This window comes from Microtus pennsylvanicus, chromosome 1 (genome assembly GCF_037038515.1).
Source record: "Microtus pennsylvanicus isolate mMicPen1 chromosome 1, mMicPen1.hap1, whole genome shotgun sequence".
NCBI lineage: Eukaryota > Metazoa > Chordata > Mammalia > Rodentia > Cricetidae > Microtus > Microtus pennsylvanicus.
In genome coordinates, this window is record NC_134579.1 from 88,029,368 (window position 1) to 88,047,852 (window position 18,485).

General features: G+C 47.9%; 1 protein-coding gene across 1 annotated transcript in view; it reads left to right on the plus strand.

Annotated features, from left to right (window-relative positions):
* The window catches only part of Flt1 (fms related receptor tyrosine kinase 1), a 162,461-nt gene extending 147,048 nt beyond the window's left edge, over positions 1-15,413 (plus strand). The window contains exons 26-30 of the mRNA XM_075972009.1: positions 5,114-5,219; positions 5,388-5,530; positions 8,085-8,169; positions 10,412-10,506; positions 12,636-15,413. Of these exons, the coding sequence (XP_075828124.1) occupies positions 5,114-5,219; positions 5,388-5,530; positions 8,085-8,169; positions 10,412-10,506; positions 12,636-12,819 (613 nt within the window). The 3' untranslated portion in view covers positions 12,820-15,413. The remainder of the gene's footprint in view (positions 1-5,113; positions 5,220-5,387; positions 5,531-8,084; positions 8,170-10,411; positions 10,507-12,635) is intronic.
* The last annotated feature ends 3,072 nt before the right edge of the window (positions 15,414-18,485 follow it).

Here is an 18,485-nt window from a genome sequence, read left to right on the forward strand (position 1 = left end):
GAACAAATGCAAGGCCTCCCTTCCCACCTCAGGTCAAGGCAGGGGCCTTTGGAGCCCAGGCTTCCATCCACAGTCATGAGGGAGGGGGAAGGGGCTTGGTTTGTACTGTGCTCCACAGGCAGCTGTGTGACTGGGGCTTGGGATGTGTTCCCCAAGGCTCAGTTACCTCTGTAGTGCTCACCGAGCACGCCTACAAGGTCCTGGGTCTACCCCCAACGCTGTATGTACTCGGCCTGCAGTCTCCGCATTCCGGAAGTGGAAGCAGCAGCTTCTGGAATTGAAGGTCATTTTCGATTCTATAAAGATATCATATAAATATAAATATCATATAAAGATCAAGGCTGGTCTGAGCTACTTGGAAACCTGCTCCCAAAACCATATGAATAAATTGATAAAGAAAGGGAATGTGGGGTAGCCAGGCCTCTTTAGAATCCTTTAGAACTAGGCCAGGCAGCTGGCAGAGCTCTTGACCAGAGAACAAGCGTCTTCTTGGCCAGAGGCTTGTCAGGGCAGTGGGCGAGCTCGAAGCCTCTGGGTACCATTTCCTGTTTCTGTGCCGGTTTAGCACTCTGAGGCCTCGGCAGGAATGTGATGACACTCGCAGTTTGGGTGGGTGAGCTGCTGACAAGGACTTGGGCCTCCCTGAGATGGCGCCACCTTTCCTGAACTGGCAGGCGGCCTCCCCTCCCCACCCACACAATGAGGTCCTGTGGAGCCCTGGGCTGGTCTTTGGGGAAGATCAAGAAGGAAGTGTGGGCTTGGCCAAAGGGCAAGGTCACCATCTCTTCCCTTCATTATCTCAGGACCTCGTTAGGTCAATGCCAAAGCAGGGAACTGGATGAGAGAGACCAGGGACTCTTCAGTGCTACAAGAGAGGCTAAAATACTTGGTGCTTTCTCCGTAGAATCTCACGTAGACTTCCCACAGTCTTGAGGAGTAGCCAGGGCACACCATCCTCCAGCCTTCTGGGGCCATGTCCAGCTCTCCTGTTCATCAGAAGAATTCTCTAAAGCCAGGTGCAGAGGCGTGTACTATAATCCCAATACAGGCAAGGCTGAGGCAAAAAGATCATGAGTTTCAAGGCCAGGCTGGCCTACATAGTGAGACCCTGCCTCAAAAATCCCCAGCACAAGCAAGGCTCCCTTGACTTCTCAAACCTTTGTGTTTTCCCAGAAGCCTCTTCCAGGTAACTCATGAGACCCAAACAGCCTACAGGGTGTGGTTCAGAATTTAAAAGATAAGATGTGGCTTTGAAAAGTGTTTCCTTAAAAGGGAATGCAAGCCAACAGCCATGTTCTTCTCATGTTCTCAGGCAGCCAAGTTGTCAGGCAGTCATGTTTCAGGCATGTGAGAGTTAAGAGGATTGGAGTCACCTCCTTGTTCCAATCACAAGAAAGTGGGTTTTCTCTGGACATTTATGACCTCAGCTTGGCCTACAGTGATGTATACCTGGGAAAATTTGGCCGATAGCCTAGTGAGTCTTCCCACAATCCCTTCAGTCCATTTTGGATGAATTCCCCCCTCTCTCTTCCTCCCCACCTCTTTCTTTCTCTCTCACTCTGCTTAGTGGAGAAAACTGCAATGTTATGTTGAGCGAGTTGCCCCCACCCCGTGTGTGTCAATCAAATACCTACAGTCCCACAGTGGAATGGCAGAGAGTGATTTCTTTTTCCTGTGGTGTCTGCACTGATTTGCAGGTTGGGGTGCAGAAGGAGAAAATGAGGGCATCCAGGAGGTGACTGCAGATGTCCCTGCTGCTTTTACCTCAGAGGAAGCAGGGCGTGGATACTGGAGTTAGTCACACCTCCCAGAAGGCTGTGTGCCCGCCCGTGCTATAAGATGACAATGGCCGTGGTGGCAGACAGGAGGCGTCTGGCGAATGAAATATTCTCCTCACCCAGTAGGCTCAGACCTCTGTGCTTCCTGGTGCCCATTTCCCTCACTTGTACTGCCAGTGATAGAATAGCTAAGTAAATGTTTGATGTTCTTCCAACCAACTCTGAAACCCTCAGACCGTGAAGCCTGTGTGCTCAGGAAGAAGCCAGACAACCCCAAGGGGGCAGGCTCAAGGGTTTTGTGTGTGTGTGTTGGGGGGGGGTTGTTTTTGCACATACCATAAATAAGTAAAAATCAGTGAATTGGTAACATATATAAAAATACCTTAAAATGAGAGAGACCCCCGTAGGATCTCATGAGACAGTGTGGCTGTGCTATTTCTCTGCCCACTGGCTGGCAGCAAGTTGGCCCTGGGTGGCCTGAAAGTGCTCTGACAGAGTGCCTTGAGCCACCACTCCCAAGTGCTCCAAGGACAACTGGGACACATGTCACACGTCTCCTGGAGGACAAAACAGTAACCCAGACTTAGAGAAGCAATGATCAGTTCTGCAACCCCCCTTGGCTTTGGGTTTCTGGAAGCTGAGACCCAGTACCAGAGTACCCCTCATTCACTGTGACCCAGTACAGGGATATCCTCATTCACTGTGACCCAGTACAGGGGTATCCTCATTCACTGTGACCCAGTACCAGAGTACCCCTCATTCACTGTGACCCAGTACAGGGGTATCCTCATTCACTGTGACCCAGTACAAGGGTATACTCATTCACTGTGACCCAGTACCAGAGTACCCCTCATTCACTGTGACCCAGTACAGGGGTATCCTCATTCACTGTGATCCAGTACAGGGGTATCCTCATTCACTGTGACCCAGTACAGGGGTATACTCATTCACTGTGACCCAGTACCTGAGTACCCCTCATTCACTGTGACCCAGTACAGGGGTATCCTCATTCACTGTGACCCAGTACAGGGGTATCCTCATTCACTGTGACCCAGTACCAGAGTACCCCTCATTCACTGTGACCCAGTACAGGGGTATCCTCATTCACTGTGACCCAGTACAGGGGTATCCTCATTCACTGTGACCCAGTACAGGGGTATCCTCATTCACTGTGACCCAGTACCAGAGTACCCCTCATTCACTGTGACCCAGTACAGGGGTATCCTCATTCACTGTGACCCAGTACAGGGGTATCCTCATTCGCTGTGACCCAGTACAGGGGTACCCTCATTCACTGTGACCCAGTACAGGGGTATCCTCATTCACTGTGACCTAGTACCAGAGTACCCCGCATTCGCTGTGACCCAGTACAAGGGCACCCCGCATTTGCTGAGACCTAGTACAGAGATACCCCGAATTCACTGAGACCCAGTATGGGGAACCCCACATTTGCTGAAAACCAGCATAGAGGTACCCCACATTCACTGAGACCCAGCACAGGGGTACCCCACATTTGCTGAGACCCAATGCAGGGACACCCTGCATTCACTGCGACCCAGTACAGAGGTGTCCCACACTGAGACCCAGTACAGGACGTGGAGAGCTTCTGTTGGTGCTGTTGTGCAAGGGCGCTGGGTCCAGAAAGTGGAGATGAAGTCCCAGGCCACACAGGCTAATTCGGACCTTGTTCTGAAATGCCAGTCCATTCAGAGTCTGCTCTGGTCCAAAGGCTCCTCAGAAAGAAGAGAAGACGAAATGAAGTAACCCTAGGAGGGCATAGGGGAGCACTTGGCTCAGTATGTGCAGGGATCCCTGGGAGTGCACAGGGAGTCGACACAGACTTCCAGGCCCAGTTTACATGAGAACAGCCTAACTGTAACTGGAAGTTTGTCTCCTGCCCACCAGTTCCCGAATAACCACTGAGGACTTAATATTAATTACAAACTGTTTGGCCTGTTAGCTCATGCTTATTATTAACTAGCTCTAACAACTTAAATTAACCCATTTCTAATATTCTATATTTTACCACAAGCCTCGTGGCTTGTTACCTCACATCTTGCTTCTCCAGTGGCTACGGGCATTTCCCAGACTCCACCTTTTTCCCCCTATATCTTTGCTTAGATTTCCCTCCTGGCTCTATTCTGCCTGGTTATTGGCCAAATCAGCTTCTTTATTAACCAATGGTAATAAAGCATATTCACAACATACAAAGGGGCATCCCACACCACCCAGCAGCAGCACAGCTAAAGTATGTGAGGAGAACAAAATGCAAAAGAACTTGCTGACGTAGGCACCTGGGGACAAGATTTGGCCTCTGTGATATTAAGACCCATGTTTCCAACCCAGAAGCCCTGCCTGTTTTTACCTTAGCATTGAGAAACTGCGTTGTAATAGGGGCTTTGAAGTTCTGGGCAAAAAATAAGCTACCACACACGGGAACCTTGCAGACACCCTGAGGAACTACTGGAGTCTACTGTCTATCAACCTGTTTTGGGAATGACTTACGTCATGAACCTAGTGCCTTTTCCATCAATTCTCATAGCAGAACCTTCCCAAGGAAGTGAGGGAGCCCTTCCAGGAATCTAGGGAGCATCCCAAGGAAGTCTGCCGACCTTCCCAAGGAAGTGTAAGGATTTTTTCCCCAGGAAATGAGGACCTTCCTAAGGGAGCATGAGGATGTGAAGATGCCACGTGCTTACAGAGAAGCCAAATGGACCCAACCTTCATTACACTCACAAATGAAGTGGGAGGCCAGGCGGTGGTGGCGCACGCCTTTAATCTCAGCACTCAGGAGGGAGAGGCAGGCAGATCTCTGTGAGTTTGGGGCCAGCCTGGTCTACAGAGTTAGTTCTAGGATAGCCAAGACTACACAGAGAAACCCTGTCTCAGAAAAAAAGAAAGAAAGAAAGAAAAGGAAAGAAAAGAAAAGAAAAAAGAATCAAGTGGGCATTACCAGCTACTCAGTGGTCAGACTGTGACTGTTTTTAGCTGTGGGGACACCGTCCTCCTCTTGAGAGAGGAAGAGTACACCACTCATACCCAATGGCATAGAACACCCTTTCCTATCTAAGTCCTGTCTTTGATCTGTAAGACTCCATCCTGGTACCTAAGAAAGGTGGGTCAGGAGTTCAGGAGGGCAGGTCTGTTAGTCTGCTTCAGTGGACATACGTGTGTCCCCAGGCACTGATGTTATAAGCCTAAAAATGAAAGCACGCTGCATATTATAAAAAGCATGGTCTGAGATGTGAGCCAATGACCCTGACTTCAGAATGTGCAGGGCAGCCTATATAAACCCCACCGTTCTCCAGCTCTTTCTGTGTGCTCCTGGTCAACAGCTACCAAATCATGTTGGATTGCTGGCACAAAGACCCCAAAGAGAGGCCCCGGTTTGCAGAACTCGTGGAGAAACTCGGTGACCTGCTTCAAGCCAACGTCCAGCAGGTAAAGTTTAGGTCAGAAGGCTAAATGTATTCCTAGTAGAATTGGAAAGAACAGCAATAAAAAGTGGTGTGAGAGAGAGGGAGGGAGTGTGAGTGTGCACACACTCAAGCGCGTGCGTGTCCTTGAAGGAGAAACAGCCGTGCTTACAGCTCTACTTTGGTATTTTAGGATGGTAAAGACTACATCCCGATCAATGCCATACTGACGAGAAACAGTGGCTTCACCTACTCTGTCCCCACCTTCTCTGACGATTTTTTCAAGGGTGGATTTTCAGCTCCAAAGTCTCCTACTGGAAGCTCTGACGATGTAAGGTGAGATGCTGCTCCCCAGTTTTACTGCAGAAAGGAGAGGATGAAGGAGAAAAGGGAGGCTGGGAGAAGGAGAGAAGGAAATAGGGTAAAGAAAGAATTGGGCATCTATTCTCCTTCCTGAATCTAAACATTGTGAACACATGGTGATGGTGCACACCTTTAATCCCAGCAGAAGCAGGTGAATCTCTGTGAGTTCAAGGCCAGCCTGGTCTACAGAGTGAGTTCCAGGACAGGCTCCAAAGCTACACAGAGAAACCCTGTCCCAAGAAATCAAAACAAAATAAAACAAGACAAGACAGAACATTCTGCCATGTTCTGTGAGAACATCTATATGTTCTGTAAATTGGAGGCCTATGGCTTTTCCTTTTTTCTAAACTTCTAAAGGAAGGAATAAGATAGGCCTTGTGGCTGGGTGATGGTGGCGCACGCCTTTAATCCCAGCACTCGGGAGGCAGAGGCAGGCGGATCTCTGTGAGTTCGAGACCAGCCTGGTCTACAAGAGCTAGTTCCAGGACAGGCTTCAAAACCACAGAGAAACCCTGTATCGAAAAAACCAAAAAACAAACAAACAAAAAAAAGATAGGCCTTGTGTTTTCTCACACCACATTGCCTTATTCCAGAACTGTAGCCTGATTTTCATGACATTAACTCTGATTAAACTTTACATAAAATACAGTTAACCAAGCGTAGTAGTTCAGGACTGTAATCCCAGAATTCAGGAGGCTGGAGAGAGAGGATACAAGTTTAAAGCCAGCCCGGGATACATAGTGAAACAGTGTCTCAAAAACAACAGCAACCAAGAAGAAGAAAAGTTACATAAAACTAAACAAAACTGAGCCTGGTGGTGGCACATGTCTTTAACCCCAGCATTTGGGAGGAAGAGGCAGGTGGAGCTCTGTGAGTTCGAAGCCAGCCTGATCTACAGAGTGAGCTCCAGGACAACAAGGGAAACACAGATAAACCCTGTCTTGAAAAAACAAAACCAAAAAAACCAAAAAACAAAAATAAACAAAAAACGCAACAATGGGACAAAATCAGCCCTCTTTTTTTGTTTTCTTATCTTCACCTAACAAACCTGTACATTCTGCATCACTGTAGAGGAAATTGGACAGACACTAATAGAACAAATACTTCCTGAGAAGGTGTGCTGGCCAGTGTAGGTATTTACAGCATAAGGAATGTGTTGGCCCCTGTGTTTATAGAAAATACATGCTCTGATCTGGTGCTGTGCTGGCATTCTGTACAACCTTCATGTAAAAACCATCCTTCGCCGGGCGGTGGTGGCGCACGCCTTTAATCCCAGCACTCGGGAGGCAGAGGCAGGCGGATCTCTGTGAGTTCGAGGCCAGCCTGGTCTACAAGAGCTAGTTCCAGGACAGGAACCAAAAGCTACAGAGAAACCCTGTCTCGAAAAAATCAAAAAAAAAAAAAAAACCATCCTTCAAAGTACATATCTTCTCTCTGACAAATAGGGACCTGTCAACTGGAGAGACTGAGAACTTAGCAAAATGTGTGACTATCAAAATTCAGAATTGAGTTTGTAACCCGGGACTACTGACTCACTCACTGTCTAGGTTCCTAATGGAGTCGGGGGTTCCTTTTAGAGCCTTCTAGAATCTTCAACTGCAGTAGGCAAAGCCTTCACCCATGACCACTACCACTGCAAGGGAAACAGGATGGAGATGCAGCCGTTGGAAATCACTAACAGCCATCTATGACAGGTTTTGAAGCAATCAGCAGGCAGCCTAGAGCTCTGAGCCATCTATGACAGGTTGATGTCAGTGTCCATACCTGACACCCAGCCAGCCATCTTCTTTAAATGATAAAGTATGACTGGGGTGGAAATAGGGTGGAGGGTGCCAAGCTGATTTCAGTATGTTGCTTAGCCGGAGACTCAATAGGAATCTAGCCTAAGAGCTTGGAACTTGCAGCCACTAAAACTAAAACAATGGTTTAGTTGATGACTGGGTGTGCCCATGAGCGGCCATCACTGGAATATCCCATCAGGTCTTCCCACTAGATCACCAGTGAAAATTGGCAGGTGGTCACCGCGAAACCTTGCAACATCACCCGTTTCTCCCAACTGTAATTGCGGCCTAGAATGTACAACGTGAGCGCTCCCCTCAGTTGTACACTTAAGTCAGCTATGACGTCTCTGTGGGACATTTTATTTGTCAACTCTACATCTGTTTAGGAAGTAGACAGCAATAAGTGATAAAATGAAGTCACACTGCCTCCTGGGGCATTGGTCTTTGGTTACTAAGATACTTGGGCCAGACGAGGCCTCGCTTCTCCTCTATGACTGGCAGTTTTTGATTCCACGAGGAACTGGAGTGGGCCCTTTCAGGGTTTATCTGAAGACGATAAATACAGTGTGAATTGACTACCCTGAGGAAGTGACGTCACTATGAGGATTTCTCGAGGGTACTAAGGAAACTGAGCCAGCTGCTTATTTTGGTTGTTAGGCACGACCCACCCAAATTCCACAGTGTCCTGATTCATTGAAGGTGCGTGCCTTTTCCTGCCTTGATTATTCTTTCTCCGTCTTCACTAGATACGTCAATGCTTTCAAATTCATGAGCCTGGAAAGAATCAGAACGTTTGAGGAGCTTTCACCAAACGCCACCTCTATGTTTGAAGTAAGTCATGGCAGTGAAACCCAGTGCCCTCTGCCAGAAATCTCTTCTTGTCTAAGTGCCCAGGCCAGCAGTGCTTAGCCAGTAAGGGCCAGTGATTAGAAGAGGCCAAGATTACAATATGGGGGAAGAACAGATAGCCAGACTTCATCATGTAGAGTTGATTTGCAAGAAAATGCCATGGTTTGAAGATTCTTGGAGCTCACAGGGAGGGGGGCTGGTTCTATTCCACCAGTTCCTGGGAGGGAAAGTGGAGTGGCCCTTGCTATGTCCCCTAGCATCTCTTGTAGGCTATCAGTGATGCCCCCTTCTTTGAGAGTGCAAGATGTGTGAGTGGCTGGGCCTTGCGATGCAACAGACGCCTTGTGCTCTATATACTACAGCTGAAAGAAGTCATGTAGGCCCTAGGCACCTTCATTCTAAGGCTCTGCAGCTGAGCCACCATGTTCCACCCAGACACACAGGTCAAAGTGTATCAGAGCAGCCTGGTAAACCAGGGGTTTCTGTTAGTAGGTCTCCAGAAAACCTTTGCATGGGATCGAGAGACTAGGAAGTGGGGAGGAAGGCTGAGCAGGGCTGCCCATCTGGTATGGCTGACCATTGTGCTCCAAGTGGGCTCCTCAGACAAGCACAATGCCATCATTCAAGAGCAGAAACCTTGAGGGTGGGTCCTGGAGAGACAACAGAACTGTTAAGAGCACCAGTTGCTCTTCCAGAGGTTTCAACTTCGATTCCCAGGACCCACATGGTGGCTCATAACCATCTGTAACTCTAGTTACAGAAGACCCAAAGCCCTTTTCTTGGGTACCAGGTATGCATGTTATGTACATATGTAGGAAAAAAATACCCATATATATAAAATAAATATAAGGTTTTTTTAAAGATTTTATTTATTTATTATGTATACAACATTCTTCCTCCCTGTATGCCTGCAGGCCAGAAGAGGGCGCCAGATCTCATTACAGATGGTTGTGAGCCACCTTGTGGTTGCTGGGAATTGAACTCAGGTCCTCTGGAAGAACAGTCAATGTTCTTAACCACTGAGCCATCTCACCAGCCCAAATATAAGTTTTAAAATAAGCAAACAGTGACCTGAACCTCATAGATACACTAGATAAAGGGACATGGTGACTTCAAAATATAAGGACATTTCTACACTTTAAACTGTAGAATGCCGTGATAAAGTAGATAGATATTGTGTGTTGTGACTCAGTAGGGTGTGTCAAGAGCCAGGAACAACACTAGCAAACCTCAGAACTTCTCAAGCTTAGGCTACCCCTTAAACGTGGAGAATGAGGTCAGCATCCTCGCCTGCTTTGATCCTTGCTGGTGTTTACACAGTCCAGCATGAGTCTCGGAGGGAGGCAGGGACAAAGTGTGGAGTTCACGTCCTGTTAACGGGACATCGCACTGTAGCGACAGGGTAATGACGAGCGCATAGGAGACCCCACGAGGAAGATGACTGAACCACTCATCTTAGTGTCATCAGTTCGTGGACACTAAGGCCAGTGGGGACCTGCCAGTGCCGTAGACGCTCCAGGAAAAAAGAACCAACCACCTCTATGATTTCCTAGAGATTTTACATATGACAGCATACCCATAGACAACCGCCAAGATTAATTTTAACATATATGATCATTTGCATGAATGTTTCATGTGGAAAATACTAAACAGTTACATGCAAGTTTCCATTCTGTATGTGCATATGTGCTTGCCTATGAATGTGTACGTGAAGTTGAGGGTGTCTCCCTCAATTGTTCACCTTACTGGGGTTTCGGTGTTTGTTAAAGACAAGGTCTTTCAAGAAGCCTGAGCTCCCAGTTTGAGCTAAACTAACTGGCCAGCAAGCCCCAGGATCTACCTGTCTCTGTCCACACCTCCCATTGCCAGGGCTATGGTGACAGACACAGACCACCAAGCCTGACTTTTATGAGTGATCTGAGGTCCTCATATGTGTCCAGCAAGCGCTTTATCCACTGGGCCATCTCCGTAGACCCAGGACTTTCCTCTTTATTTCCCTCACCTTCCGAAAGAAGGGTCTCACAGGTGCCTGGAGCAGGCACCATTTGTCTCTGTCAAGTTCACAGTTGCCAGTACAAAGAAAACGTTCAGTGCCAATGGGCAGGGGTCGTGGATGACGAGGGCAGCGCCAGGCAGCACCTCAGAGGTGCCTCCCAGTGTCTACCCAGTCCTTGTGGAACCATCTGATCAGGCGAGTGAGTCACCTTCCTCTTTGCTCCCACAGGATTATCAGCTAGACACGAGCACTCTGCTGGCCTCCCCGCTGCTGAAGCGATTCACCTGGACTGAGACCAAGCCCAAGGCCTCCATGAAGATAGAGTAAGGAAATGGAGTAGGAGTGGGGGTTTGGGTGTGGCAGGGAGGAGGATGTCAGGAATGATGGCTTTCTTGTTGGTGGGCTGTTTAAGGCCACCTGGTCTCCTAGTGTTCAGGTAGAGCAGAACCACCATCACCCCCAAAGGGGCAGAAAGGGGGCACGGTATTGGACATAGGAATCCCAGGCTCAGTGGGAAGGAAGACTGGGACTTAAGAAGGGAAAATATGTAGGGAATTCTTGCAACAGGCCTGCTGAGCCTGAGAAGCACAGGGCCTTGGTGGAAAGGAGCCAGATGTGTCCAGCTGTGAAGGAAGGGCCGGGATGTGTTCACAGGCTCAGGGGACAACACTCCTGTTTCTGGTCCCTAGGCTAACATGGTCTATACAAGGTGGCCCTGTTTGCCATCCTGAGAACCCAAACTTCCACAATAAGGATTTTATGTATCCTGATGACTCACTTGTAAATTTCTCAAAATCCCATGGCTTGATCCATCAGTCGGCTCCCCCTCCTGCTTCGCGCCACTGGCAGAATTGCAGGGTTCCTGCAGTATATTCCGCTGTCATAGCTGACTTCAGGGGTTCTCTATGGCTGGAGGCTCCCGAGGAACAGTGCTATGCTGAGAAAGGCCTGCCCTGCCCACTCATCTACTCCCTGCCTTTCCATGCGGGCTCAAGCAGTGAAGAGCACTGGCTGCTCTTGCGGAGGACCCAGTTCAGTTCCCAGCACCCCCATGTTCGCTAGCAGCCGTCTGTTACCTCCACTTCCAAAGGATCCCACACCCCCTTCTGGCCTCTGAAGGCACCAAGCACACATGCAGCACACTTACATACAGGCGGGCAAAACACCCATACACTTAAAAACAAAACCAAACCAAACCCAGATTGCCAGTCCACAGGCTGTAGTTTTACTGAGCTGAAACTGAACTTGAAAGCTGCTGCGAACCCTTCCATGTGTTGATGCAATGCACACAGTCCACCAGGTCCTTGGAAAGACAAGCGCTCTCCCGGGCAAACATCTGCCTTTTCCTTGTAATGTGGGCTTAAAAGTGGGCCCCACTCTGAGGTGATAGGGTTAAGGGACACCAATCTGGGCGAAAGCAAAGAGTAGGCTAGCTGCTTTTTTGCTTCTCAGTGGGGAACATGTGGGAGGAAAGGGTGGTTATTTTTTACTTGATCTTTGATGAAGAAAAGACAAACCCTGTTTGTATACCCTACCCTGCAATTAAAGAGGTAGATCATAGGCAGGCCAGTCCTGGCCAGTCTGAGTCATGTGACTCAGAGGGTGCCCTCCCCTGCTAAGCAGTGATGTCAATCCAATAGCAAAGGGCAGGAGATGCTTTCCTCCTCCTGGGTCCATCTTAGGGACTCGCACAGCATATGGTACCTGAGAACAATAGTCCCCTGGATGACATGTGCTCGGGAGGAGCCTCCTGCATTGACTGTGTGCTACTCTGCATGTCTTGAGACCATTAACCATGGACGTGGGGACTGTAAGGAGGAATCCATTTCTAGAAGCCGGAAGTCCAGACTCCGGAGCACTGGCAGGGCCGCCTGCACTTCAGAGACTTTGTGGGGAGGGGTCTACTCGTTGCCTCTCACAGTTTCTGTAGCTGCATGCTTCCCTCAGCTTGGGGCCGGCTCGCCTGACTCCATCCTCACGTGGCCTTTCTCTCTGGTTGGTTCTAACAACTCTGTGTCCACGCGGCACTGGGACCGACCCCCTCGCTAGTGCAGAATAAGCTCCTCCTCTTTAGACCTAAGTTAAACTGTGAGGTGACTCACAGGTTCCCAGGATTTGACATGATACTGAGGAAGGGCAGGCAGGGGCCTTTTTTTTTTTTCAAAAAAAAAAAAAAGCTGATCATAAAAAGCTATCTAACCCAAAAATAGGAGCGGCTACTGCCAAGTCTTGTTTTCCAACTAGAATGCTGGGGTTTGTACCATCTCATCAAACAGCCGACGGGACTCCCAGCCACCAGCAGGCCCACTCCACCCAGTGACACCACACCAGTATAGGGAAGGCAAGGTATACATTGCGAAGGAAGAGCGTAGGACAGGTGGCCACCAAGATCCCACAAAACATCTCCGAGACGGCCGATTAACCCCGTTTGTCCATTTCTCCTTCTCTTTAGCTTGAGAATAACCAGTAAAAGCAAGGAGTCGGGGCTTTCTGATGTCCCCAGGCCCAGCTTCTGCTTCTCCAGCTGTGGCCACATCAGGCCTGTGCATGACGACTCTGAGCTGGGGAAGGACCCGTGCTGCTCGCCACCCCCAGACTACAACTCCGTGGTGTTGTACTCCTCCCCACCCGCCTAACGCTCTGAGCCCGCTGCAGACCGCTACCCTGACAGTATTATGCATATATGAGTTTACACCTATTCCTCTCCGCAGGAGCCGGCTGCTTTCTGTGACTTAATAGTGCTTTTTCATTGTTTTTGTTACTGTTGTTTGGACTAACAAGAATGTAACCCCAGGTCGTGACAAGTGAGGAACTCTAGTGCTCAATCCTCGTGTGACTCCATGTAAGAGAAATCCTTTGTAAGCCCAATGACTCACCTGCTCCAGCCCCCAAAGCCTCAGGGCACTCTGGACAGGCGATGTGCTGGCCATGGCACCCAGCGTGGGTCCTCGTGCCCATCTTCCCTCCCTGCAGCTGGGGGGCAGGTGCTGTAGGCCCCTTAGCCCACAGCGGCATGCACTGGCCTGCTCTATCTCTGGAGTTCTCTGGCAGACACTCCCTGGAGGCGAGAAAGGGAGACCAGAGCCAAAAAGAGACACAGGAAAAGGCCTTGGGATCTATCATGTGGAGAAGGTGCAGGGGAGGGCTCCTCAGTGCCACTTTAACGATGTCTCATTCCTGGCCTCTGCTTTTTGGGCACCCTACCAAAAGGTGACAGGGCAGAATGTGTGGGATTTTCTAGATTCTGAGAGGCAAGGACAAATGTTCTTGGGAACCACAGAAAATCTTAAATCTTTCCCTGGGAATCTGTTTCTGTTGCCCGACACCATCCACAGCATGTTTAACATACATCGGTGAGGCTGGCATGTGACTCAGTTCCTCTGGTGAGATACACTGAAATCAGAGCCAAGCTTGGAGGCCTCAACTTAGCATACTGCTCAATGGGAGCTAAGCAGTCTGGCCTAGGGGTGGTCTACCGATAGACTCAAAAGCCACATTTTAAACAGTTGGTTCTATTTCAAGTATTAGTATATATATGACATTTTTGCATTCTCCTGTCTGATATAGTTAGCTATTCAAGGCAGCTAGGGAGAGTTAAGAAGACGGTTTTCTATGGACCCAAACCAGGATGAATGGACTAAAATCTAGTAAGGCAGAGTGGACGCTTCCATGTATGATAGCCAAGCCAATCCACCCGGAGTTGGGACCTCACTGTTTTCTTTTTACTTTATCATGAGTTTTGTCATCTCAGTCCAATTTGAGAGGAGCAAACGAGCATTAGCTAATGTTTTTTAAGCACTCTTGGAAGAAAATTGATGTGCAATTTATGTAAGCTATTTCTACAGCTGGGGATCAGGATATTAGTCAATGAACCATCAAAACGAAAAAAAAAATCTTATTTTCATCTGTTTCAGACCTTACCTGGGGTCTAAGGATGATGGGGACAGGGTAGAAATGGGGAGACAGGGTAGAAAAGGGTGCCCACTCTTTGGGGTCAAGAGATATGTGAGCCCTGGATCTCTACAAATGCTCTGTTAGATGTTGTATGTGCAAATTATGGTCTGTGTGTTTAGGACATGTACACCTGCTGGAGCCAGTCCCAGCTGGGCAGACGATGAGAAGCTGCTTCATGAGAGCAGACCATACTTCCTTTCTGCTTGCCACTCAATCCTATGGCCGCTCCCCTGGGTACTACATCCTTAAGGTTCTCTGTCATTTGAGAAGGGAGGCTCGGCACAATCCCCAGTGAGATAGTTTGCAGTCACGGTGGCTCTTGGGGGATTCACCTGCCAGGACAGAGAAGTAGGAAAAAGCTCTCAACCAAGAACTGGATAAAAAGAAATCAGGCAGGGCTGGAGGAAGACATCTTTGTCCATCTTTGTGTGTCTGCAAAAGCTCATGTCAGGCAGCAAGTGTCAAAGACGGGCCATTAGACAGAGGCCACCAGAGAAATGAGTGATCTCGGCATCCTATGACTTCTCAAATCATTTAAATATCCAGTCACTAATGAAGAAAACCTTAGCCAGTCCTGTACTATTTTGATTTTAATCATCTAATTCTTAATCATTAAGAGACTTTAACAAGGTCTCTTTCCCACAAACGTAAAGAAAATCTATTGCGATTCTCTGGCTCTGCTTAAGGACTTAGCTTTGGAGTCCAAAGCCCATCAGCGATGAGAAAGACAGTTCCATCAAGTTTTTAAGGCAGGAAGGAAAATGGAAACTTGTAATGATACACATTGTGCCCATCCATCAAGACAGCATGGGATGTTAGGACTCTGGCAGTGGCATGAAGACCGTTTAGCGGGCACACTAAGGAAGAACAAACATTTCTCCTAGTGTTTGAGGTCACCAGTGTACACATTGCTGAAACCTCAGGCAAGTCTAAGTCAGCCTGAGAGACATACTCAGGGGACAGATCTGGTCAGATCTTGAAAACTGTTGCATGGGTCTTCGAGCAGTGCTCGCTCCCCTGCCTGTAAATCAACGCAATGAAGGAAGAGGGCTTCTTTTGGCCGACAGTGGTAGGAACTGTACATGTATGTGTGTATGTGTATCTGTATGTTTTGTGCATAACTATTTAAAGAAACTGGAATTTTAAAGTTACTTTTATATGAATCAAAATGATATGCCACAGACAGAACTGAGATATGATCTGGTCCCACCTTTTAGTCATGATGAATGTATTTCATATATTATCTTCATTTAATAAAATCCACTTCCAAAACCAAGTATTTTCTTACTTTCCTTGTAAGAGAGAGGGAAAAAGGAATCCTGATGTGCCTCAGGGTGGGGTGAGGGGACTGAATGCCGGGATAGCTTGCTAAACATCAGTTATCCACGTGACCCAAGGGAGATTAAAGCAAGCACTCCTGGAACAAGGGCATGCAACACCCCAGGGGTCCACACAGTGGCTGCCTAGACCACAAAGATGCTGCCTGCTGAACACTGTATGGAGATTCGCTAGGAAAAGAACCAACAGGACAAAATGATACATATCTTAAGATGATTTACTAGGGGCCAAAGAGAGGCTCAGTGGTTAATCACAGCTACGTTTGGTTCTCAGCACTCACGTAACAACTTGAGACAATCTGTAACTTCAGTTACAGGGGACCCAATGCCTTCTGTCCTTCTCAGGCACCAGGCACTCATGTGGGGCATACACATAACAATTAAAGCAACTAAACATTGAAAAATTATTAAGTTGGCTTATGCAGTGTGGTCAAAACAGTACAATGACAGCTACCTTACACTTACAAGGCTGAGGACTTGGTTGGTTCTTAGTCCCCAAGGCTGGCTGCTTTAGTGGTCAGAGCTGCACAGTGACCATCTCACGTGGAAGACTGACTTCCTGGTGGTTTATCAGTCTCCACGGCTGGTGGTCTTCAGTGCATGTGCAAAACTGGAAGAAGCTAGCTCTCGGGAAAGAAAACAGCAGCAGCAATGGGATTAACTAACTCAGCGGCAAATCTTTCTTCTTCTGAGTGCTTTTTACCTGGGCCAGAAGGCGCCAAGGCATTTGGGGTGGGCCTTCCAGGGTTAATTCGCACAACCAAGATAATTCTTCAACCGAGGCTCCCTGCTCAGGCGATTCTAAGTTGTGGCAAGTTGATATTTAAAACCAACCATCACAGCCAGCTTGCCCAGAAATGCCAACATGACTAAGATCACGAACCAGGAAATTTCACAGAGGGACTGTTGGCTGCCTATGAGGAACCCACAATTCAAAACAGGCATCTCCCCTAAACACTAATTTTCAACTGATAAATAATTACCACAATCGCAGCGTGTGCGTATTGTGAGCACACGTAGGTTAGAGGGTGCATGTGGGAAACAGCAAATGGGCAAAACAGCATAAAGCACAAGAGACCCCAAGGAGAGCGCTACCACTTAGATGTCTCCAACTGGCCCCATGCATTATATCCTCCTGGGAGAAGAGACAACGCAGGCGCTGGGTAAGAAGTAAAGCGGCTATTCGTGGATCTAGCTGCTAATATTCTGGGGAGCTAGCTTGGAGAAACACAAGGCAGGACACTAGATAAACATTCTTGGGTAGAAAGGCAAGACAAAAGAATAAATGACAAAAGAATAAATAAACTTGTAAGAGGCATTTAGTCTTCAAGAATCTGAAATATTTTAAGAACACTGGCTTCTGAGCTTCTGTGGTAGCCGACTGCCTTGGGGTTGGGGGAAGGCTAGTTTTCAAACCAAAGTCACTTATTTGGGAAATGATTTGAAGAATGCTTCACGGACCAGCTTCACATCAGAAAATAGATGTTTTCTCATGACTCTGGGAACTGACAGGGCATTTGAGAGTTCATTTCTTCAGCAGCAGGATGACCTAGCAATGTTTCTTAGACTCCGCACTGTAAAACACATCTCCAGATTTGGGGCCTTCGAAGGTCAGGAATGCTGAAAAAATATGCTGGGTCCCAACACGGGATTAATCAGCTTTCAATTTTGTGAACTATGGACATTTAAGGGAGAAAATAGGAAAGCAAAAGCTGAATAAATAAGAAAGCTAAATCAAACCTGATCTGGGATAACCATTATACTTCACTGGGCTGCATGTTTCTGAACTATATATATGTAAATGTGTATATGTGTTATCCTTCAAAAATGGGCCATTAAAAAAATGAGCCCTATCATTTAGTACTATTTTTTTTCTTTTTGAGACAGGGTCTCCCTATGTAGCCTTAGACTGAACTCTGTAGACCAGGCTGGCCTAGAACTCACTGAGATCTTCCTGTCTTTAGCTCTCAAGTGCTGGGAGATTAAAGGTGAGTGCCACATGCCCAGCAACCTAGCACCCATTTAAAGCCTATCTTAAAGGCAGGAAGGCTAGGGTGGCAGAGCACCTGCTCCTATGTGAGGGCTTGAGTTCCATCCCTAGCTGTACCAAAACCCAAAATACAATAAACGGAAGGGGATTCATTGCAGATGAAAAGAGATTAATAACATATCTAAAATACATGGAGGCAGATGCTCAACTTCCTTTGAGGCCACACCCAGAGGAATCCATAGTAAACTGAAATAGCTGTAGGTTGAAAGCACATTGAAAACACTTGGCCTTGCGGAGCACCCTGGCTCCATAGCACAGGCAGGGCTCTGCAGGGTCAGAGGTATCTTCTTGTGGTCACAAGGCCAGTGTGACTGAAGCCACGATTACTGGAGCCCCGTATGTAGAGGAACTGGATTACACAACACTTACCACAGGTAAGAGTCCTAATTCAAAGTTGCTGAAGTCTGCACAGTGTGAATTACTCTTGCATCCTGAAGCACAGGGACTATAGCTTCACCAGGGACCTAAGTCTGCATCCCAGCCCTGGTCACACCTGATGAACAGGTAGATCTTGGGATCTAGCAGCAGCTATCGGCTGCTGTCATTTGAGTGCTTACTACGTGGCAGTAACTATGCTAAGTGCTTTGAAGGACTGAACTCATTTCCAGGACCATCTACTGTGATATGCACTTTTTAAAATTATTATTTATACTGTGTTCTATCTGCAGGCTAAAAGAGGGGACCAGATTGAATTACAGATGGTTGTGAGCCACCATGTGGTTGCTGGGAACTGAACTCAGGACCTCTGGAAGAACAAGCCAGTGCTCTTAACCTCTGAGCCATCTCTCCAGCCCCTGTGATATGTACTCTGATACACCTTTCTCTTCAGAAACAATTCAAAGAACTCGGAAATCCCTCTCGCACGTCCCACCCACAGGCACCTGTGTTCATGCCCCTTGCCTCACCATCGAATGGCCCAGCCAAAGCGTATGGTGGTGTTCTTGACCCTGTCTTCTCACCC